The 22,386-nt window shown below is 52.4% G+C and overlaps 1 protein-coding gene across 5 annotated transcripts in view; it reads right to left on the bottom strand.

The window, feature by feature from the left end:
- Nucleotides 1-22,386, bottom strand: part of RPTOR (regulatory associated protein of MTOR complex 1) — a 418,953-nt gene that overhangs the window by 13,612 nt on the left and 382,955 nt on the right. For all 5 annotated transcript variants that reach the window (XM_033182532.1, XM_033182531.1, XM_033182533.1 and 2 more), the window contains 4 exons: nucleotides 9,664-9,769; nucleotides 3,862-3,976; nucleotides 2,294-2,418; nucleotides 148-252 (listed from right to left, as the gene is read on the bottom strand). In XM_033182532.1, coding sequence (XP_033038423.1) covers nucleotides 148-252; nucleotides 2,294-2,418; nucleotides 3,862-3,976; nucleotides 9,664-9,769 — 451 coding nt within the window. The remainder of the gene's footprint in view (nucleotides 1-147; nucleotides 253-2,293; nucleotides 2,419-3,861; nucleotides 3,977-9,663; nucleotides 9,770-22,386) is intronic.

The raw sequence follows: 22,386 nt of genomic DNA, 5'->3' as shown, positions 1-22,386 counted from the left end.
TTGGTGGGGAGCTGCTGCTTTAGGATTCTGGGGACTCCGAGGTGGAGCAGCCTGTGTAGAGACAGCCCCAGAAGGGCCTTGGAACTTTGAGTGCGCCCGCAGCCCTGGGCGCACATTCTGCTCCGGGGAGGAGCAGGGCCGACCCACCTCGCGTTGTTGGCAGCATGTCCGAGAGCCCCTGCCACGCGGTCACCATCTCTGGGTTCTTCTCCAAATCGGCAAAATTCTTCCAGACCCTGATGGCACCATCGTCTGGGGAGGGAGAGAGGGAAGGATGTGAACCAGGCCCGGCGCTGGCCTGGCCTGTGCTGTGTGTGTGGGGGTAAGAGCCCTTCCTGGTAGCGGTGCTGCAGGGACCCTGGGCGGGCAGCTTGACTTGCTGCCCATGGTTCCAGATCTCTGGGTGCCCGCTGACTTGACTCTGCCCTCAGACCCACATCCGGGTGAGCCAGCAGGAGGAGTTGCAGCCTGGGGGATGGGAGACCACAATCCTGTCCCACCCTGGCCACAGAGCTCAACTCTGAGTGAGGTTTGGCTGCCCTGGGACCTGGCGCTGCCCCTTCCTCCCTCCAGCTCTAGGGCATCGGGTTCCCTGGTGGGGAGGCAGGCGGGCAAAGCTTGGTTGGGTGGGTGGGGCTGTGTTTTATCCTCTGGTGAGCCAGCCTGTGCCAGGAAGCAGAACGAAAGGCCAGCTTCACAGAGGACACCCGAACCCTCCGCCCCGTTCCTCTCTGTGCTCCACAAAGAAAGCAGCCTTGACTTGAAGGGACAATGCAGACGTCTGGACTCTCCGCCTAAGACGCGGGCATGGACGCAGTGCCCTGCTCTTAGGGGCTTAGAATGGAGCAAACGGCCCTCTGCGTCCTCCAGCAGATGGGCAGGCAGGTCAGCTTGGGTGTAGGGAAAGCATGTGGGTCCTCTGAGCCTTCCGGGAACCCCGCCCCCTGGCCTTGCTAGCCCCTCCTGCGTGGCCCTCAGGTGCTCTTCAAGCCCCAAGCTGATTGCCCTGGTGGACAACAGCCTCGCCTCCACCCGCCTGCCTGTCCCACTCTCCGCTCTCCATCCCACACAGCAAACGCTCCCAGTTCTGGAGCTGGGGGCCTTCTACTGCTGTCCGGAGCCTGCTCTGTAAAGGACCCCGGCCCTGCCCCAGTGCCTGTTCTCTCAGCGAAGGAACTGCCCTCTCCTGCTGGTGCTCGGAGATGCTCACATCTGGCCTCTCTGAAACCGTGGGCTGAGCCTGGCTGGTCCCTTGCCCCCTCCGCCCCAACTATACATCTCCTCCTGGTCACGTCTGACAGCTACAGGGACAAGGACGGGCTTTTGACATGGGTTGATGTTACTTGGTCCTGAGGTGGCAGTGCTCGGAGGAGGCGCTGCATGAGGACACGTCCCCGTGGCCACATCCCTCACCAGGAGCCCACAACCATGCTGAGGGCTGTGCACTTGCCAGCACAACCAACTCGACACTCTCAGAGGCTCAGGTGTCCAGGGGCTGGAGCTGACAGGGACAGGCTGGGTGGGATCTGGGTGTCTGCCTTCGCTTCTCTCAGCTGTGCTGGCCTCTCTCACCTGCCTCCCACCTAGTGCTCTCCAATCTCTATAGGAAGTACCGTGTGACTGACAGCAACTTCTCATCAGTGACAGGCAATGGACGCGTGTTTTCAAAGTGCTAAAGGAAAGCGACTGTCAACGTGGGGTGACTGACGTGGAAACGATTGCTCCAAAGTGAGGGTGAAACTAAGACATTTCAGACCCCCTCCAAAAAAAACCCCCCAAAACCCAGGAAAACCAAAACCAGAGTGAGACCCACTATGGCAATGAACCACTGGTCAGTGACCATGACGGTCAACGATGTCCTTTCGGGCACAGGACGGGACTGGAGGAGGGTGAGTGCCAGCTCCCGGTGGGGACAGCAACTGGCAAATGAGCCAGCGATGCCAGGAGACAGGCCGGGGAGGACCTGGCACATGTTGCGGCTTGGGGCATCCTCCCTGATTCTTGGGTGTCACGTGGGACCCACCCGGTTTAAGGACAGAGGCTGTTCCTGGTGCTGGAAGGGCCAGAGGACCGAGATGAGAAGACAAGTCCCTGGAACCCTGAAGGACAGGGTCATCTTTGCTTTCCTCTGTGCTGCTGAAGCCCTTCCCTCATATACCTCCCACTTCTGAATGAGCAGGGCTTTCTGTACTTTCTGTAAGAGAGATGTGCAAACACATCTCAGGATCGCACGCCCTCCCCGCCACTCCTTCAGACTCTGGGTTCTGATCCCGGCTGCGCAAAGCCCGCTCACCTGTGGCCGTCAGCAGGAGTGAGCAGTCCTGGCCGTTCAGATACTCCATGGCAGTGACCCTTGTGTACCGAGGGTTCCCATTGTGGAAATAGTCCAGTTTCTCCCCTTTCTCCCAGTCCCAAAAGCTTAAGGGAAGAAGAGAGGAATAAAAAAGTCATTAGGAAACTGCAAACCCAAATTACAGTGAGATACCTCCTGAAACCCACCGGGATGGCTGCTATCAAAAAACCACACACTACAGCCGGGCACGGTGGCTCACACCTGTCGTCCTAGCTACTCGGGAGCCTGAGGCAGGAGGACTGTTGAAGCCTGGGAGCACAAGACCAGCCTGGACAACAAAGTGAGACCCTGTCTCCAAACAAACAAACAAAGAGAGAATAACGGTGCTGGCAAGGATGTGAGAAATTGGAGCCACAGGCTGTGTGGGTGGGAAGGGAAGAGGATTTCCTGTGGAAAACAGCCTGGTGGTTCCTCCGAAAATTAAACAGAGCATAACCATATGGTCCAGCAATTCCACTCTGGGCGTATCCCCAAAAAACAGAAAGCAGGGACTTGAACAGATACTTGTACACCAATGTTCACAGCAGCGTTATTCACGACAGCCAAAAGGTGGAAACTGCCCAGGTGTCCACGAACAGATGAGCAATGAGACAAAGTGTGGTCCGTCCACACGTGGAATATTACTCAGCCAGGAAAAGGAAATTCTGCCATGTGCTATAGCTTGGAGGAATCTTGAAGACACTACGTTGAGTCCAATAAGCCAGACACAAAGGGCCAAACCCCGGGTGACTGCACTGGTATGAGGGTCCTAGCGTGGGCCACTTCAGAGAGACAGAAGGTAGAACGCTGGCTCAGGCGGATGCAGGAATGTGGAGCTGGTGTCTGATGGGGACCAAGTTTCGGTTTTGTGCGATGAGAAGGTTCTAGAGACCAGTGGGGGTGATGGTCGCCTAACAATGTGAATACACTTAATGCCACTGGCTGTGCACTCAAAATGGTTAAAATGGCAGATTTTAGGCTATGGATGTTTTACCACAATTTTTAAAAAGAGGAAAAAGAAATGGAGGTGTGAACCACAGGGATTTTACAAACTCTAAAAGGAACCCCTCCCACTGTCCTCCCCGATGAAGCGGGTACTCTCTCCATCACATAAGGGCGACACTTGCTGTGGGTTAAACTCGCTTCTCTCCTGGGGCACCTAGCGTCTTCTCACTGTTTGTCTATCATATACTTGCTTCTGCGGGCAGGGCAGCAAGCCGGGCCCCCTGTGTACGCCTCTATTACAAGTGTGATCGGGGAGCCCCTGTCACTCCCCTGTGACCTCCAGGCAGGACTCCAGACTGTCTTTCACTGACAAGGACAGAGCCAGGCCGGGGGCAGGTGTGGGCGGGGCTCGGTTAACGAGGAGAAGGTCAGTAGGGGTGTTTCTCGGGAAACAGTGCTAAGGGCCTCGGGGTAAGTGTCTTCCATTGGCTTTTCAAGGAAGAGGAGTGGTGATCAGGGGTGAACAGGGCATTGCTGGGGCTGCCGGTCAGCCAGAAGGGAGGTCTGACAAGCACAGTGCGTACCAGATGCTGTCCTTGTCGGCTACGGCGATGCATGGCGTGAAGGGGTGGAATTTCACCACAGAGGGGACGCCGGGGTTCCTGTTCAGAAATATTTGGTCGTCCAATCTTGTAATGCCTGTCAAAAGAAACACAAAAGAGTGGATCCAGGAGCCAGCGTCTTTTCCCCTTTTTTAAAAATTTTTTAAAGACAGAGTCCTGTTCTGTTGCCCTGGCTGGAGTACAGTGGTGCGATTATGGCTCACTGCAGCTTCCACCTCCTGCTTAAGCGATCTTCCCGCCTCAGCTGCACGTAGCTTGGGATATAGGCGTGTGCCTCCACACATGGCTACTTTTTTAGTTGAGACAGGGTCTTACTATGTTGCCTGGGGTAGTCTCAAATTCCTGGGCTTAAGCGATCCTCCCGCCTCGGCCTCCCTACGTGTTGAGATTACAGGCACCTCCCGCCTCGGCCTCCCTACGTGTTGAGATTACAGGCATACTCCCAGCCAGTCTTTTTTTTTTTTTTTTTTTTGAGATAGAGTCTTGCTCTGTCGCCCAGGATGGAGTGCAGTGGCGATATCTTGGCTCACTGCAACCTCCGCCTCTCAGGTTCAAGTGATTCAGCTGCCTCAGCCTCCCGAGTAGCTGGAATTACAGGTGCCTGCCACCATGCCCAGCTAATTTTTGTATTTTTAGTAGAGATAGGGTTTTGCCATATTGGCCAGGCTGGTCTCAAACTCCTGACCTCAAGTGATCCACCCACCTCGGCCTCTCAAAGTGCTGGGATTACAGGTGTGAGCTACCATGCCCGGCAAGCTAGTCTTAATGTACAATAAATATAATTCCCAATGTATCTCATCATGGCTGACATCAATACCTTGTAGACGTGGAGAGGCACAAAGGAAGCAGAAGAAAAGCAGGGACTGAAGGGAGGGGCCTGACCACCTGCTGAGGGGCAGGCACATCTGGGCTCTCGGGCGACGGCAGGCACTGAGTCCCCAGAGTAAGGGCCCAGGGCCCTGGCCGCAGGGTCCATGCCTTTGCTTAGAACCCCCAAAGCTCCTGATGCCGGGCTGGATACGCGGAAGCATTCAGCCGATGCTTGTCAGCAGTGGTCAGGTTCATATAAATTATTTGGGTCGGATTATATGAAGAAACTGCTAAAGGTTTCAGAATAAGCTGGGTAGGGCTCTGATTCGTAACAGACTTAAGGAGGAGACATGGGTGTGGCCACCAGGATCCACACTGCAGCCAAAGTCTGGGGGTCTTTCAATCTAGAAAGATGACAACTCTGAAATTCCTTGATTGACAGATCTATTACAGAATCACAGATTTAACAGAAGGGGGAGCGTGGACTTCACCACCAGGCCCCCGAACACGAGCACTAGGAAGTCAGTCCCTTGTGACTCTGAAAGGCTTTGTTCTAGAAGGAACCATAAAAGGAAGCTAAAAATGCAGAGGGCGTCAAGATGGATCCAACACATCTTGGTGACTGAGAGGGCAGCGGGGGGTCTATGGGTGCATGAGCCTGATTGTCTGTTGCAGTGCTAGGGACACAAGCCGGGCTGCCTCCTGGCCTTGGCTGTGGTCACCTGCGTGGCCTCTGGGCAACCAGGAGGGTGTCTTGGGGACCCCCAAGCCTTCCTCAGCCAGAGACACAACTCCAGGTGGTACAGAGTGAAGCCACCTGGCTCTTACTAACCATGTCCTCACCTGAACTTCTGGTCTGGCCTGGAGGACCGCATGGCCCGGAGGACCGCGTGACCCGGAGGACCGCGTGACCCGGAGGACCGCATGGCCTGGAGGACCGTGTGACCCAGAGGACCGCATGGCCCGGAGGACCGCGTGACCCGGAGGATCGCGTGACCCGGAGGACCGCGTGGCCTGGAGGACCGCGTGGCCTGGAGGACCGCGTGACCGGAGGATCGCGTGACCCGGAGGACCGCGTGGCCTGGAGGACCGCGTGGCCTGGAGGACCGCGTGACCCGGAGGATCGCGTGACCTGGAGGACCGCATGGCCTGGAGGACCGTGTGACCCGGAGGACCGCATGGCCTGGAGGACCGCGTGACCCGGAGGACCGCGTGACCTGGAGGACCGCATGGCCTGGAGGACCGTGTGACCCGGAGGATCGCGTGACCTGGAGGACCGCATGGCCTGGAGGACCGTGTGACCCGGAGGACCGCATGGCCTGGAGGACCGCGTGACCCGGAGGATCGCGTGACCTGGAGGACCGTGTGACCCGGAGGATCGCGTGACCTGGAGGACCGCATGGCCTGGAGGACCGTGTGACCCGGAGGACCGCATGGCCTGGAGGACCGCGTGACCCGGAGGATCGCGTGACCTGGAGGACCGCATGGCCTGGAGGACCGTGTGACCCGGAGGACCGCGCCGGCCTCAAGTCTTCCTTGTGGGGAGTGGTGGGCTTGTGCTCTGGCAGGAAGTGAGGCAGCCAAGTATAAAGTGGTCCCCAGAGAAAACTTCCCCCGGCCTGCACACTGGGACAACAGTGGGGAGCCAAAGAAGTTGGTGCCCTTTGCAGAGGGAGGAGCCCAGCTCTCCCAATCCGGGGTAGAACCTGGGATCCAATCTGAGGCGGGAAGAGCACCAGCAGGACTCCGGCTTTGTGGGGAGGCCCTATTTACGGTCTTTTCCTTCTCGCCGAATAAACCCTTCCTTCTCACCCTTCAAAGTGTCTGGGAGCCTAATTTTTCAAGGTTGTGTGACAAGGACCCTGTTTTTAGCTGAACTAAAAAGTCCTGCAACAGGAGCCTACCCTCGGGGCACAAGGTCAAAGCCGTGTGACTTGGGCACTCTGCTGCAGGCCGCTCTGAGCTGGGCTTAAGCACAGCCAAGGCCACCCACCCCCAGCAGCTGACAGCCCCTCCGCTTGTGCCTGGCACTGTCCAGGTAGCACCAGGGCCACGGCATCTGTGGGCTGAAGTCTCGCTGATGTTTGGTGTGTGCACGGCACCTCGGTGAGCTAGTCTGTTTCCAATACTGTCAGTTTCCAGCTTCAGTTCTTAAACAGCAAACACCCAGAACCACGGAAAGGAGAGGAATGCCAGGTTGGATGAGGAGGGTCCGCACTCACAGAGGCCGGCAGGCCTGAAGCCTCTGGTGTGGCAGCAACACTGTGTTACCCTATGGTCCCTCCATTCGCAGCTCCAGGGATATTTGGACGGAGTTTGGGCATAATCTAAGCACTGAAAGACAAAGGGAAACCCCACCCAACCTGTGCGTTCGGTACGTTTGAAAATCAGTGTGTGACGGCCAAGGTCGTGAACGTCGCCCAGGAGAAGGCTGAAGAGCCGGGCAGGGGCCTGTGTGGCACAGGGCTTTCCCAGTCCCACCTCCTGGGCAACGCCGACTTCTCTGGTTCTCGTCCATCCACAGGCATCAGTTTCTCCTTTTTCTTTTTTTCTTTTTCTTTTTGAGACGGAGTCTCACTCTGTCCCCCAGGCTGGAGTGCAGTGGCACGATCTCGGCTCAATGCAAGCTCTGCCTCCCGGGATCACGCCATTCTCCTGCCTCAGCCTCCCGAGTAGCTGGGACTACAGGCGCCCGCCACCTCGCCCGGCTAATTTTTTTTGTATTTTTAGTAGAGACGAGGTTTCACCGCGGTCTTAATCTCCTGACCTTGTGATCCGCCTGCCTCGGCCTCCCAAAGTGCTGGGATTACAGGTGTGAGCCACTGCGCCCGGCCAGTTTCTCCTTTTTCTTAATGCTCACGTCTTTCCCAGCACGAAGTTGGCTGTTAAATGAAAATAAACACCTGCACTGAATCCGAATTCCGAGGACAGAGGACCGGGAGGAGGGCGCGGCCTCACTCCTCAGTGGCTCCCGGCACTACGCCTGCTGGCACCATCCCCTGTGTCTTCAGGCCTCATTTGTTGGTGTCTCCAGCGGCTCACAGCTCCTCCTTTGTGTGTCTGGACAATCTCTCTCCCTTTTTTCACAAAAAGAACTCTCAATTCTGGTTCACAAAGATACTCTTTTTTTTTTTGTCTAGAAACCTCCGTTTTGGGTCTTGAATGCCAGCTGTTTCACACCCTGCTCAATTCTGACCACAGGCTCCAGGCCAGAGCATCACCTTGGCCGTCAGGGGCCAGCTCATCTTCCGATGTTGAACTGTGTGAGCCAGACTCAGCTCCCAAGCCTGTCTCAGGCAGCAGGCAGCCCCCGTGTGCAGGCCATCCCAGCTAGCAGGCTGGGGGGTCCTAGAGACCCGCTAACCTCCAGGAAAACGGCCTCCTGTCACCACCACCTGGAGATGGCTCATCCAGCAGGGTGGTCTGCTCTCTCTGCTGGAGAAAGCCACCCTGGCTGCAAGGTTCAGTGGTGGCTGCTGGGGCGGCATGCACCGGAGGGCAACATGGGATCTTTAAACCTGGTCTGCCGCCAGCTCTTCAGATACACAGAGGGCTACAAACAACCACAATTAGCGTTCAGCACAGCAGCCACCGTCAGTGTTAACGCGAGACGAACCCCAGGCCTTTACAGGGAGAGCTGTATGGGAACAGCCTCAGAAACGCTGCTGGTACCGGAAGTCAGCAGTCTCTGGCGCTCAGCAGAGCAGAGGTGTGAGCCGGCCTAGGCATGCTCGCTGAGGACGAGCTCACAGCGCCCGTGCTGCCTGCAGGCAGGGCCTGGATAGAGTGGGCAGGTCCCTCAGCTTTGGCAGGAGTGACGGTATCTGTCTTACAGGTCACCAACCCCAACTTCAGAAAGTAACCCCAAATAATCTTCAGACTTTTACAGGACAGAGACGCAAAGTCAGAACAATAAACCCGCACATTGGGGTCAGAGTCCTCGAATCTTGATGGGGCTGATTTGGTTGGCGGCAGTTTGAGGTCCCCCAGCCAGAGCTGGCTCCGTGGTGGGAGCCCATGGCCGCAGGGGCAGGGGAGGAATGCGGAGACACCACGGCTGCTCTGAGCCCTCAGTGTCCTCAGTGGGGCCACAGGGCTGGGCCTGGGCCCCTGTACACTCCTGGATTCTGGGGAGAGGCCAGGGTCCCCGGGATGGGGCTGCCTGACACTCTCATTGCTGTGTTGACTCTCAGGGCCTCCCTGCTCCCCACACAGTCTCTGCCACCGAGTCGCCTGCAGCCCGGATCTCTTCCGCAAGGAGCCCCCTCTGCTGTCTGCAGCAGCACACACTGCTCTCCTGGGCTGCTCCCTGCCCCTCCACTCTCGGTGCAGCTGGGAGAGCGAACGATGGGGCAGGTGAAGGGGGCATTTGGCATCTGGTGGCAAATCTGGGAGAAGGTTTAGGAAAATCATGACTGAAGTGTTGGGTGACAGAGCTAGCCACCATTTCGGGGACAAGGTGGAGGCCACGGCTGAGGACACCAGGGCCTGGCATTTCCAGGGAAGGACACGCCATCTGCAGGGCCTGGCACAAAGACACCTGTCCGGGTGGGCAGATGTGGGCTCTCAGGGGCCTTCCCTTCTGGAAACATCAACGTGCAAAGTTCCGCTTCCATGAGTTCCACCTGTACTGATAATCCTGCGGGCTAGGGGCTGCCCTTGCAGGGGAAGAGGCAGGGTCCTGGGACAGCCCTCTTCCCAGGCGGTGGCTGGGCTCCCACCCCGCCCCGACCCACACTCTGGGCTGCAGAACCTTCAGTGGCAGCAGCTTCATCTCCACCAGCCTTGATGTGCTTATCTGCAAGGGAGACGGGGTGCAGGGGGCGGGCCTGTTGTGGACAGTGGATGGCTGGAGAAGGTTGTGCGTGGGCTGCAGGGGGCCTGCTCACAGGGGCCCTCCCCCAGCCCCTACCCTTGGAATGAGCCCCTGGCTGGCTGTGTGGGTGCCCTTACCCTTCTGGATGACTTGCTGGGCCTGCCTCCTGACGCGGCTGTTTCGCAGGAATCGCCACTCCCGCTCCTTGCGGATCTGACTCTCCAGGTCATGCTCTTCTGGGATCTTCAACAACAGAAAACACCCAGTTAAGCCCGGCGATGAAATAGGGTCGTCTCTCGGTATCAGTGGGGTACAGGTTCCAGGACCCCTCGGACAGCAAAACCTGTGTGGCTCAGTCCCCGATGTGAAACGGTGTGGCACCCACGTACAAGCAGCACGTGTCCTCCGGCACACCTCAAACCTGAGCTAGCTTGCTCACCATACCTGATACAGCGTCAATGCTGTGTAGATAGCTGCTATGCTGTATTTTCAAAATTTGGATTGTGTTTTGTTGTATTATTTTAAATTTATTTTTGTTATTTAAATTTGTTTTTTTTATCCAAAATTGGTTGAATCTACGGATGCAGCTCCTGTGGACATGGAGGGCTTGGCTGTAGTTATTTTCAGATAAAGGCACCTCTTTCTCAAAGGCTGAAGGCTTTGGGCTTCTCATCTGGCGGCGCACCCGAGGCATGGGCTGTTGGTAGGTCCCACATCTGCTACAAAACACATTGCTGGTCCCCTCCCCGGAGCTGGGAGAGGTGCTCTCCACACCTGTGTTCGCTAGTGTGGGGGCTCTGAGACCCCTGAGTGAGTGGCCTGTAGGTGAGGCTGACAGGTTGATGGGAAGCAGGGCCTTGGGAAATGCCTCCACAGGGAATGGGGGGTACTGAGGTCAGCACTGAGCAGCAGGGCAGGGGGGCACCGAAGTGCCACTTCAAACACAAAACACAATCAGGAGGCAGGTGCGCTGGAGGAGACACTGCCTTTATTCTCTCTCTAATGCCAAAGAGAACCAGGCAGCTGGCTGGAAGATGAGGGAGGTTATGAGACAGGAGGAAGACAGCCTCACGAGAGGCAAGGCCGGGCCCTGAGAGGGTGCGGGACCTTCCTGGGCAGCAGAGGGGGTGCCGCTGGGCTCCCAACGGTAGAAGAGCTAGGAGGGTGCTGAGCTGCAAGTCTGGCTGGGGTTAAACTAACTCGTGAGAACTTTAGTGCCCTTCCCTAACAAGACAGCTTCAGAAAGACCAAGTTAATTTTCACTTGATATTTGCAGACGCTGGACATGCTGCTGTCCTCTCTTCCCTGAGCAAAGGTCCTCGCTTCAGGACCGCCTGTGTGCGTGCGCGTGCCTCTGCGTGTGCGTGCCTGTGTGTGCGTGTGCCTGTGTGCGTGGGCGTGCCTCTGCGTGTGCGTGCCTGTGTGTGCGTGTGCCTCTCTGCGTGTGTGTGCCTGTGTGTGCGTGTGCCTGTGTGCGTGCCTCTCTGCGTGTGCGTGCCTGTGTGTGCGTGTGCCTGTGTGCGTGCCTCTCTGCGTGTGCGTGCCTGTGTGTGCGTGTGCCTGTGTGCGTGCCTCTCTGCGTGTGCGTGCCTGTGTGTGCGTGTGCCTGTGTGCGTGCCTCTCTGCGTGTGCGTGCCTGTGTGTGCGTGCCTGTGTGCGTGTGCGTGCATGTGTCTCTGTGTGTGCGTGCCTGTGAGTGCGTGTGCCTGTGTGCATGTGTCTGTGTGTGCATGCCTGTGTGTGCGTGTGCCTGTGCGTGCATGTGTCTCTGTGTGTGTGTGCCTGTGTGTGTGTGCCTGTGTGCGTGCATGTGTCTGTGTGTACGTGCCTGTTTGTGCGTGTGCCTGTGTGCGTGTGCGTGCATGTGTCTCTGTGTGTGTGCCTGTGTGTGTGTGCATGTGTGCGTATGCATGTCTCTGTGTGTGCGTGTGCATATGTGCGTGTGCGTGCACGTGTCTCTGTGTGCGTGCCTGTGTGCGTGTGCACGTGTGCATGTGTCTGTGCGTGCCTGTGTGTGCGTGTGCATGTGTGCGTGCATGTGTCTGTGTGCGTGCATGTGTGTGCGTGTGCATGTGTGCGTGTGCATGTGTCTCTGTGTGTGCGTGTGCATGTGTGCGTGTGCGTGCATGTCTGTGTGTGCGTGCCTGTGTGTGTGCATGTGTGCGTGTATGTGTCTCTGTGTGTGCGTGCCTGTGTGTGCATGTGCATGCATGTGTCTCTGTGTGTGCATGCCTGTGTGTGCGTGTGCATGTGTGCGTGTGCATGCATGTGTCTGTGTGCATGCATGTGTGTACGTGTGCATGTGTGCCTGTGCATGTCTCTGTGCGTGTGCATGTGTGCGTGTGCGTGCCTGTGTGTGCGTGTGCGTGCATGTGTCTGTGTGTGTGCGTGCCTGTGTGTGCGTGTGCACGTGTGCGTGTGCGTGCATGTGTCTGTGTGTGCACGCATATGTGGGTTGGGGTGTGCACGTTCAGCGTCTAGGAGAGGTCCATACTTCGCAAATACTAACTAGGATTTCATCGACTTCACGCAGGAGGATGGCCACTTGTTTGTGTAACACAGATGTATTTCCTTAAGCATACATTGACCGTTCCGTCAATCTGGCTGAGTCTGTTCCTTGCTAAGAAACTAAGACTTGTGAAGACCCAAAATACAAAAGAAATAAGATAAGAACCCTAGTTCCTTTTGGCTAAAAACAACTCTGTCTCGACAAAGGAAAAAGCCTGCATTAGTTATTAAAAAGTCACTTTCTCTAATAGAAGAAATGGGAATAAAGACTATAGCGCCTGGCCATGTTTGTGTCCCTGCACGTAAATGTGGCAAGAAAATGGTTTCTCCATGTGGAGTTTTAGGCGGTCACTGTAGGTGGTTATTACGTGCAAATGTTTACACAGCATTCTTTGTGTCTCCTGCAATGCTTTGTGTCAGCTCTGATTACAAAACAGAAACAGGCAGACCCCAAACCTTGCGTCTGACCCTGTGCTCACGGATGGCTGTGGCTCAGTTCCTAGCATTTTACCGCTCTGCTTCCTTCTTTTTCTTCTTAAAAGTCAAAAACCACACTTGACAAAGCAGCCACAACACAGCAAAAAAGACATCCAAACCCGGAAATAATAACCACAAAAGGTGTCAAATGGCTCCCTCCGCACATTTTCTGGTTTAGAAATAACCCCACAATGGCAAATGGGATAGATTGTGGATTCTTAACAACCGGTTTCACTTTATGACAATCCTGAGCTTATTAGAAAAGAAGTGACGAATGACCAATAACATAGACCAGTAACAAGAAAAACCCACGGCCAAAAGACTCAAAGCTGTGCAGGAACAGAGATTTTGCACTTTAATGAGACTCGGGCCTGTCTGGGAATAAATTAGAGGAAGAGTCTAAAAAGGCACTTTTGGGCGGGAAGGGAGAGGAACCCGATGGAATTCCAGGTCCTTGGCCGGCACTCCTTGGCCCTGGGTCTGAGCTCGGGCAAAGAATCCAGACACCAGGGGCAGACATGGGGCAGCTTCAGAGCCTCAGCTTCAAAGACAACAAAGACGGAGACTGCAAGGTCGAGAGGGGGCCCATGCCAGAACAGGGAGGGGCACCAGGACGCCTGGAGACAGGAGCTGAGGGGTTTCAGGTGGACTGGCATTTCTCCTGTTGCCATGGCACTGCAAGGGCCCTCTCCCAGCCCAGGAGCTCTGCCTCTAGGGGTAGGTGGCTGCCACTTCCCTAGTCTGAGCTCAAGGAGAGAGCCCACAGCCTTCCCTCACAGCCCTTGCTGGGCTGGGAAGAGACTTTATGAACGGGAACTCGGTTCTGACACCACCCCCAGTGTCTGTGTCAGGACAACCAGCTATGAACACGAGGGTCACAGGACCAGCAGAAGTGGAGGTGTGGTGTAGGGCAGGAGGCAGAGTGGTGGATGGAGAGGCCAAGGGAAGGCAGAGATGCCCTGGAAGACGCGGGCACCCTCCCTGGGAAGCCAGGATGTGACCGCCGCTCAGCACAGAGGCAGCAAATGACACTGCAGCTCTTCATCATCAGCCTGTCACCTCCTCTCCACCTGTTTCTCTTCAGGCTGAATAAAAGCTTTTCAGTAAACAAGGGCCCAGGCCGAGTGCAGGCTTAGCCTCCCTGTAAACAGAGCTCCTGGAGGCTGTGGGTGCCGCTGATCCTGTTACATGATGAGGATCTTGACACTCCTGTTCCTCACACCTCTTGGCTTCAACTCAGATAGAAACCAATTAAGATTCTGAAGCCTCCCACAGAAGCGTCAGCTGAAAGCCAATGAAACACAGCTCCTTTCCTGTTGCAAAGAAAAACCTGGGGCTCAGGAACAAAGGGAGATTAGAGGGTCCCCAGAAGACGGGAAAGCAGCAGTTTGGGGCAGTTTTGGGGTAAATCCTTATCTGTGGAATCTGGGAGCCCTAGGGCTGAGTCTTATTTTCAATCTCTTTGAATTTAGAAAGTTCAGGGTGCAGGGGATACAATTCAAAACAGGTACATGACTATCAAGATTGAGAGAGACTTGGGTGAAGGCAAAAGGGGAGAGGAACCCACGGGAAAAGATTGCTAACACATTAAACGCTTACGCTCCGAGCTCCCTCCCTCTCCACCCACTTAGCTTCTGATTACCTGAAGTAAGGGCAAATTTGCCTCTGTGATGTGCTTTTCCCCTTGACGCTTTTCATGATTTTTCCCACTGTTTAGCAACAAACTATCCCCCTCCCCACTTAAAGTCCCCCTTCGTGAACAGAGGCAGCAGAGGAGGTGGAGGAGGAGGAGGTAGTGGTGTGCGTCGTGAGTCCACAGGCAACAGCGCTGATTTGATTCTGCCAATGTCTCGTGTGCATTACATCCAAGGACACAGCGTTGGCGTTACCACAAATCCCCAAGCTATGGAGCAGGGAGAAGCTCTGGATGAAGCTGGGAGCTTGCTGCGCGCATTCACTCCAAAATACGCATTTACATCATCTTTCATGTGACTTCAGCACACGAGGGAAAACGGTCTCTTCTCCCCGTAACATGAGGTTGACGGAGATGTAATTCACGCACAGTGAATTTCACCCTCTTTAGGTACAGGCAGAGTTTTGACAAATGTTTATGGTCATATGACCACCCCTCAGTCAAGATATAGAACAGTTCCATACAGTTTTGCCTTTCCTGGAATGTTATATAAATGGGTCGTACAGGATGTGGTCTTTTGAGCAGCTTCTTCCATTTAGCATGATATACTTGAGATTCATCTGTGTCACTGCATTTATCAATAGCTCACATTTTTTTCTGATGCATCCTTCATTCTACGGTGACATCAGCTTCCCTCTTTACCAGGTGAAGGAAACCTGGGTTGTTCCCAGTTTTTGGTAACTATGAATACAGTCACTATAAATACTCACATACAGGTTTCTGAATGAACATGTTTTCACCTCTCTTGGTGAATATCCAGGAGTAGAATGGTTGGGTTGTATGGCAGGTGTATGTTTAACTTTGTAAGAAACCGACAAACTTTTCCAAGGTGTCTGTAGTATCTTGTAGTTGCAGTAGCCAAGAATGAGGGTTTTTTTCAGATGCTTTGTGTCCTTTGCCAGCACTTGGTAGATTTCAAGATCCGAGACATTCTAACAGGTGTGTAGCGGGATCTCACGGCAGGGGTCTGTACTTTTCCGTGATTAAGATCCTTAACAATGAGCATCGTTCCATGTCCTTATTTGCAACCTGTATATCTTCTTTGGTGAGGTGTCTGTGCAAATCTTCCGCCATTGTTTTTTAATTGGGTTGCTTATTTCCCTATTATGGAATTTTGAGTGTTTTTTATGTGTAACAGCCACAAGATCTTTATCTTATGTGTTTTATAATTTTCTTTCAGTCTGTGACTTGTCTTTTCATTTTCTTAACTGTCTTTAAAAAGAAGTTTTTGGCCAGGCGTGGTGGCTCACGCCTGTAATCCCAGCACTTTGGGAGGCCGAGGTGGGCGGATCACGAGGTCAGGAGATCCAGACCATCCTGGCTAACATGGTGAAACCCCATCTCTACTAAAAATACACACACACACAAATTAGCCAGGCAAGGTGGCGGGTGCCTGTAGTCCCAGCTACTCGCGAGGCTGAGGCAGGAGAGTGGCGTGAACCCGGGAGGCGGAGCTTGCAGTGAGCTGAGATCGCGCCACTGCACTCCAGCCTGGGCGACAGAGTGAGACTCGTCTCCAAAAAAAAAAAAAAAAAAAAAAAAAGGCAGTTTTTAATTTTGATGAAGTCCAACTTATCATTTTTTTCTTTTCTGACTTGTGCTTTTTGCATCTTATTAAATAAGTCATTGCCTAACCCAAGGTCAGAAATTTTTTTTTTTGTTTGTTTCCTTCTAGAAGTTTTATAGTTTTAGGTTTCACACTTAGGCTATGATTCACTCTGAGTTAATTGTTTTTTTTTTTTTTTTTTCAAGACGGAGTCTCGCTCTGTCGCCCAGGCTGGAGTGCAGTGGCCGGATCTCAGCTCACTGCAAGCTCCGCCTCCCGGGTTCACGCCATTCTCCTGCCTCAGCCTCCCGAGTAGCTGGGACTACAGGCGCCGCCACCTCGCCCGGCTAGTTTTTTGTATTTTTAGTAGAGACGGGGTTTCACCGTGTTAGCCAGGATGGTCTTGATCTCCTGACCTCGTGATCCGCCCGTCTCGGCCTCCCAAAGTGCTGGGATTACAGGCTTGAGCCACCGCGCCCGGCCGAGTTAATTGTTGTACAAGGTGTGAGGTATGGATCAGGTTCTTCTGCTTTTTTTTCTTTTTTTGGCAAATGGATGTTAATTGCTCCAGTACCAATTGTTGAAAAGAGTATCTTTTCTCCATTGAATTAAATTGTTCTTGCACCTTTGTTGAAAATCAATTGAACGTATTTGTGTAGATCAATTTCTGGGCTCTCTATTCTGTTCCATTGATCTATGCATCTAACCTTTCACCAATCCCACACCATATTGATTACTTTTTTATAGCAAGTCTTGAAAAAAGATAGTGTGAGACTTCTAACTTTGTTCTTCTAGTTCAAAATTGTTCTGGTTATTTTAGTTTGCTTTTCCCCACAAATTTTAGAATAAATTTGTTGATTTTTACCAAAAAAATCCTATTGGGATTTTGATTGGGGTTGCAATGATCTATGTATCAATTTAAGGAGAACTGGAATCTTAATATTATTGAGTCTTCTACACCAGGAGCATGGTCTCCATTTACTTAGGTCTTTTGCTTTCTTTCATCAGTGTTTTATATTTTCCAGAATACAGATCTTTCATATATTTTGAAAAAATATTCATACTTAAGTATTTCATGTACTTTGATGCTATTTTGAACAGTACTGATGTTAAATTTCAAAGTCCAGTTGCTCATATGGAAATACAACTGATTTTTGTATAATGCCTTTTTTTTTTTTTTTTTGAGACAGAGTCTCACTCTGTCACCTAGCCTGGAGTGTAGTGGCGCGATCTCGGCTCACTGCAAGCTCCGCCTCCCGGGTTTACCCCATTCTCCTGCCTCAGCCTCCCGAGTAGCTGGGACTACAGGCACCCGCCACCTCACCCAGCTAGTTTTTCGTATTTTTTTAGTAGAGATGGGGTTTCACCGTGTTAGCCAGGATGATTTTGATCTCCTGACCTCGTGATCTGCCCATCTTGGCCTCCCAAAGTGCTGGGATTACAGGCTTGAGCCACTGCGCTTGGCCTTTTTTTTTTTTTTTTTTTTTTAAGACAGGGTCTTGCACTGTTGCCCAGGCTGGTCTTGAACTCTTGGGCTCAAGTGATCCTCCTTGCCTTGGCCTCCTAAAGTGCTGGGATTACAGGCATGAGCCACTGTGCCTAACTGGAGCTCGTTAATATGATGCTGAGGACTTGGGAATCTGTGCTTTTTATTTTTGTGATATCTTTGGTTTTGATACAGAAAAATGCTGCCTTCATATACTGAGTTGGGAAGTGTTCACTCTTTAATTTTCTGTGACAGGTTGTGCAGAAGTGGTATTATTTCTTCCTTAAAGGTTGGGTACAGTTGCCAGTGAAACGATCTGGGTCATAAGTTTTCTGTGTTGAAAGCTCTTAGTTAAAAACTCATTTTCTTGGCTAGATGCAGTGGCTCATGTCCATAATCCCAGTACTTTGGGAGGCTGAGGTGGGACCACTGCTTGAGCCCAGAAGTTTGAGATCAGTCTGAGCAACACAGCGAGTCCCCATCTCTGTAAACAATTTCAAAATTAGCTGTGTCTGGTGGTGCATGCCTATAGTCCCAGCTACTGGGGAGGAAGAGGTGGGAGGGTTGCTTGAGTCCAGGAAATCGAGGTTGCAATGAGCAATGATTGTACCACTGCACCCCAACCTGGGCAACAGAATGAGACCCCATCTCAAACAAAACAAGAAAACTTCATTTTCTTGAATTGACAAGAACTATTCAGGTTATCTCTTTGTTATTGAATGACGTTTGGTTGTAATCTCTTCCAAGGTTTGTCTATTTCATCTAAATTTTAGAATTTATGGACACAAAGTAGTGATGGAAGGTATTGCACCGCCGAACCCCAGCTTGGGCAACAGAATGACACCCCATCTCAAACAAAACAAAACAAAACAAGAAAACTTCATTTTCTTGAATAGACAAGAACTATTCAGGTTATCTCTTTGTTATCGAATGACATTTGGTAGTAACCTCTTCCAAGGAATTTGTCTATCTCATCTAAATTGTAGGGTTTATAGGTATAAAGCAGTGACGGAAGGGATATTTCTGGGCTCTCAGCTCAAATCCATTGACCTATATGTCTGCTCTTAAGCCAATGTCATAGTGTCTTCATTAGTGCAGTTACGTAGTATGTTTTGAAATCAGGAAGCGTGAGTTGTTTAATTTGTTTGTCTTTTACAACATTTTTCTTTTGTATTGTTCTGGGTCCCTCACGTTGCAATACAAATTTTAGTATCAGTTTGTCAATTTTTGCAAAAAAGCCTGCCAGGGATGGTGCTGATGGTGCTGAATCTGTACAGCTATTTGGGGAGTTCTGCCAACTTCATGTTAAGTCTTCTGACCGATGAATGTGTGATTTCTTTCCCTTTATTTAACTCTTCTTTAGTATCGTTCAATAATGTTTCAGTGCAAGTCTTACATTTCTTTTGCTAAGTTTATTCCTAAGCATTTTATTATTTTTGCTATGACTGTAAATGAAATTGTTTTTTTGATTGCATTTTTAGGGTTTTCATTACTAGTGTAGGGGAATCGGATCCAAACGGTTACTGGATATTGAGCTTGGGGGTACAATACTGCTGCATTGGGTTTTAAGTTCTGATACTTTATTAAACTGGATTTCGAATGACTTTCAATATTCAGGATCATGTCATCTGTGAATAGAGATGGCTTTATTCTTCTTTCCAATATGATGTTTTATTTCTTTTGCTTGCCTAACTTCCCTGGCTGTCATTTCCAGCACAGTGTTGAAGAGAAGTGGCAAGAGAGGATATGTTTGTCTTCTTACCTTCTTTCGGGAAAGGTATTTTTGAGTGTACAGAATTCTAGCTTGCAGTTTGTTTCTTTCAGCACTTTAAAGATATTACAGGCCGGACACGGTGGCTCAAGCCTGTAATCCCAGCACTTTGGGAGGCCGAGACGGGCGGATCACGAGGTCAGGAGTTCGAGACCATCCTGGCTAACACAGTGAAACCCCGTCTCTACTAAAAATACAAAAAGCTAGCCGGGGCGAGGTGGTGGGCGCCTGTAGTCCCAGCTGCTCGGGAGGCTGAGGCAGGAGAATGGCGTAAACCCGGGAGGCGGAGCTTGCAGTGAGCTGAGATCCGGCCACTGCACTCCAGCCTGGGCGACAGAGCGAGACTCCGTCTCAAAAAAAAAAAAAAAAAAAAAGATATTACTGGACTATCTCTGTCTTACACCGTTTCTAATGAGAAATCTGTGGTGATTCTTGTCCTTGTTCCCCTGTAAGTAATATGTCCTTCTGCTCCAGAGGTCTGCAAGGTTTTCTCGTTATCTTTGGTTTGTGGTGACTTACATATGATATGTCCGGCTGTGTGTGTATGTGTGTGCGCACGTGCGTGTGTGTGTGTGTCTGTATATATCATGCTTTGGGATCTTTGCTGGATCTGTGGTTAGATGTTGGACTCTTTCGTACTGTCCTGAATCTCTCAGATGATCTGCAATCCTGTTTGTTTTTTTCCCACTTTTTGTAATCTTTATGTTGCATTTTGGGTACTTTCTATAGATCTGTCTTTAAATTCACTGATTTTTTCCTTGGCTATTTGAGGTCACAGATAAGCCTCTGGGGGGGCATTCACTTGACTCTTAGTCTCCAACTCTCTGCTGGAATCCCTCATCTGTTCACGTACGTTGTCTGCCTTTGCCATTAATGCCTTTAATTTTTTTTTTTTTTTTTTTTTTGAGACGGAGTCTTGCTCTGCCGCCCAGGCTGGAGTGCAGTGGCCGGGTCTCAGCTCACTGCAAGCTCCGCCTCCTGGGTTTACGCCATTCTCCTGCCTCAGCCTCCCAAGCAGCTGGGACTACAGGCGCCCGCCATGTCGCCCGGCTAGTTTTTTTTGTATTTTTTAGTAGAGACGGGGTTTCACCATGTTAGCCAGGATGGTCTCGATCTCCTGACCTCGTGATCCGCCCGTCTCGGCCTCCCAAAGTGCTGGGATTACAGGCTTGAGCCACCGCGCCCGGCCGCCATTAATGCCTTTAGGTCACGTTAATCTTGGTTATTTCCACTCCATCTCTGATAGTTCCAACATCTGGGTTGCCCTTGAGTCTTTCTCTGCTTTGTCTCTTGATGGCGGGTGTGTTTGTCTTATATTTTTGGGGTATCTCATAATTTTCCTTTGTTCTTTTTAGTAGACATGGGGTCTTGCTGTGTTGCCCAGGCTGGTCTTGAATGTCTCGGCTTAAGTGATCCTCTTGTCTTGGCCTTCCAAAGTGCTGGGAATACTGGTGTGAGCCACCATGCCCAGCCTCTCCTAACTTCTGAATGAATTCCAGACTTCATGTGTAGAATACCAGAGACTGAGGTACATATATATACACATGTGCATGCCTGGAAATGGGTATGCCTCTATTACTAGACTGTTAGAGAGTTCAGTCAATCCAGCGAGGCACTGAAATGGGCTTGGATTTTACTGTTGCTACGGTGACACTCAGCACACGGCCAGCTTCCAATTCCTCTCACACTACCTCGTGCTTAGAGCAGGGTCTAGGTTTCCAGAGGGTTTTTGCCAGGGTTCCCACCCCACCTTCCCTTGGTTTTTGGGTTTCCTCGTGTGTCTGCACCTTGGGGGGCTTCTCTCTCTATGCCCTTGTGCCTCTGCTAGAGCTCAACTGCTGTGCCTGCCGCCTGGAGCCTGCTGGCCTGGTGGAGGGGTCTGAAGGGCTCTCTGTTTGTTGCTCTGGCCCAGACTCTGACTGAGGCAGGGCCTGTGTCTCTGCGTCTTGGGGCGGAGCCTTCTCAGTGACTCTGCCCTGCTCCCTACAGTGTGCCACACGTGGCAGGCCCTTGCCCTGCTGGAGACGGAAGGTTTTCCTTTGCTGTTCTTCTGTGGCAGTGGGTCTTTGCCTGTGTTCTGGGGGCGACAGGGTTTGCTGCCTTTCATCAGGAACTGCAGGTTATGTTCTGTGGGGAGCAGGACAGGAGAGCCTGCTGCAGGCCCACACCTCTGAGGGTGCTCTTCTCGTGACGGCCAATCTTCCGGTGTTGGCCCAGTGGACGTCCATGGCCTGTGCAGCCTGTGGCTCCTGAAGGTTTGAGATTCTCCACTGCTCCACGTTCAGTCTTGCACAATCCACTGCCAATTTCAGGTGAGCGTTTCTCCCCGCCGGCCCCTTCTGCTCTGCTGGAGGCAACTGGCGCTCACGGCCCAGTTCTCCTGGAGGCACCTCTTCCCCTTCCCTGCTGGGCAACTCACTTCCCTGCCACCTCAGTTCTCTGATGGGTTCAGGAAAAGCCAGAATTTTATAGTTTTTCTGTCCTTTGCTTATTTCCAAGGTGGGAGTGGTGCTCTTTCCAGCTGTCTACAGGCGGAGGTGGAACCAGGCTGGGGCTTTTGCCAGAGCAATGCTTCCCACACACTTGAGGCCGAAGGAACTGCCCACAGGACCCTCTGCACGTGTAGCCAAGCAAAACCAGGATAAAACTCTCTAAGAACGAATGGTTAGAATAACTATGTATTTAATTTAAACAATATTGAATAATCGCAATGTTCTCTAAAACAAGACTGTCTGACTTGGCTGATAAACCTGACCCCTGACTGTTTAACACTCAGCAGTCGTTTACCAGACAGGCGCTGGCACTACAGTCAAGCGTGAAGCAAGGTGAGCAGAGTGGCACCACACGGTCCCTGCCCTGGCTGCCAGAGGAAGCCATCCTGCTGCTTGGGAGACTGTGAGCACCAGAGTCCAGCTGGTGGTGGCCGAGTGGAAACAAAGTCAGAGAAGCTATGTCTCCCACTTCCACCCACTAAGTGCGTTCTTCACGCAGCTTCCATCCAACACCAGCGACTCATTCTATTCTGGTCTTCCTGGAGGGGAATCGACCTATCCATTTGCTTTCCTTCTGAACTTTCCAGGAAAGAACAGGAAGCACCCGTTTTAGAAGCTGCAGCTGGGGTGGAGCCAGCTGTCCTCCTGAGGCGGGTGAAGCCCACAGCAGACTGAAGTGGATGAGCTGGGGATGAGCTGGGCTGAGCTGGGGCTGAGCTGGGGATGGGCTGAGCTGGGGCTGAGCTGGGGATGGGCTGGGGATGGGCTGGGGATGGGCTGGGGATGAGCTGGGGATGGGCTGGGGATGAGCTGAACTGGGGATGAGCTGAGCTGGGAATGAGCTGAGCTGGGGATGAGCTGGGGATGAGCTGGGGATGGGCTGGGGA

This window comes from Trachypithecus francoisi, unplaced genomic scaffold (genome assembly GCF_009764315.1).
Source record: "Trachypithecus francoisi isolate TF-2019V2 unplaced genomic scaffold, Tfra_2.0 Lachesis_group20, whole genome shotgun sequence".
NCBI lineage: Eukaryota > Metazoa > Chordata > Mammalia > Primates > Cercopithecidae > Trachypithecus > Trachypithecus francoisi.
This window is presented reverse-complemented; position numbering and strand designations above follow the sequence as displayed.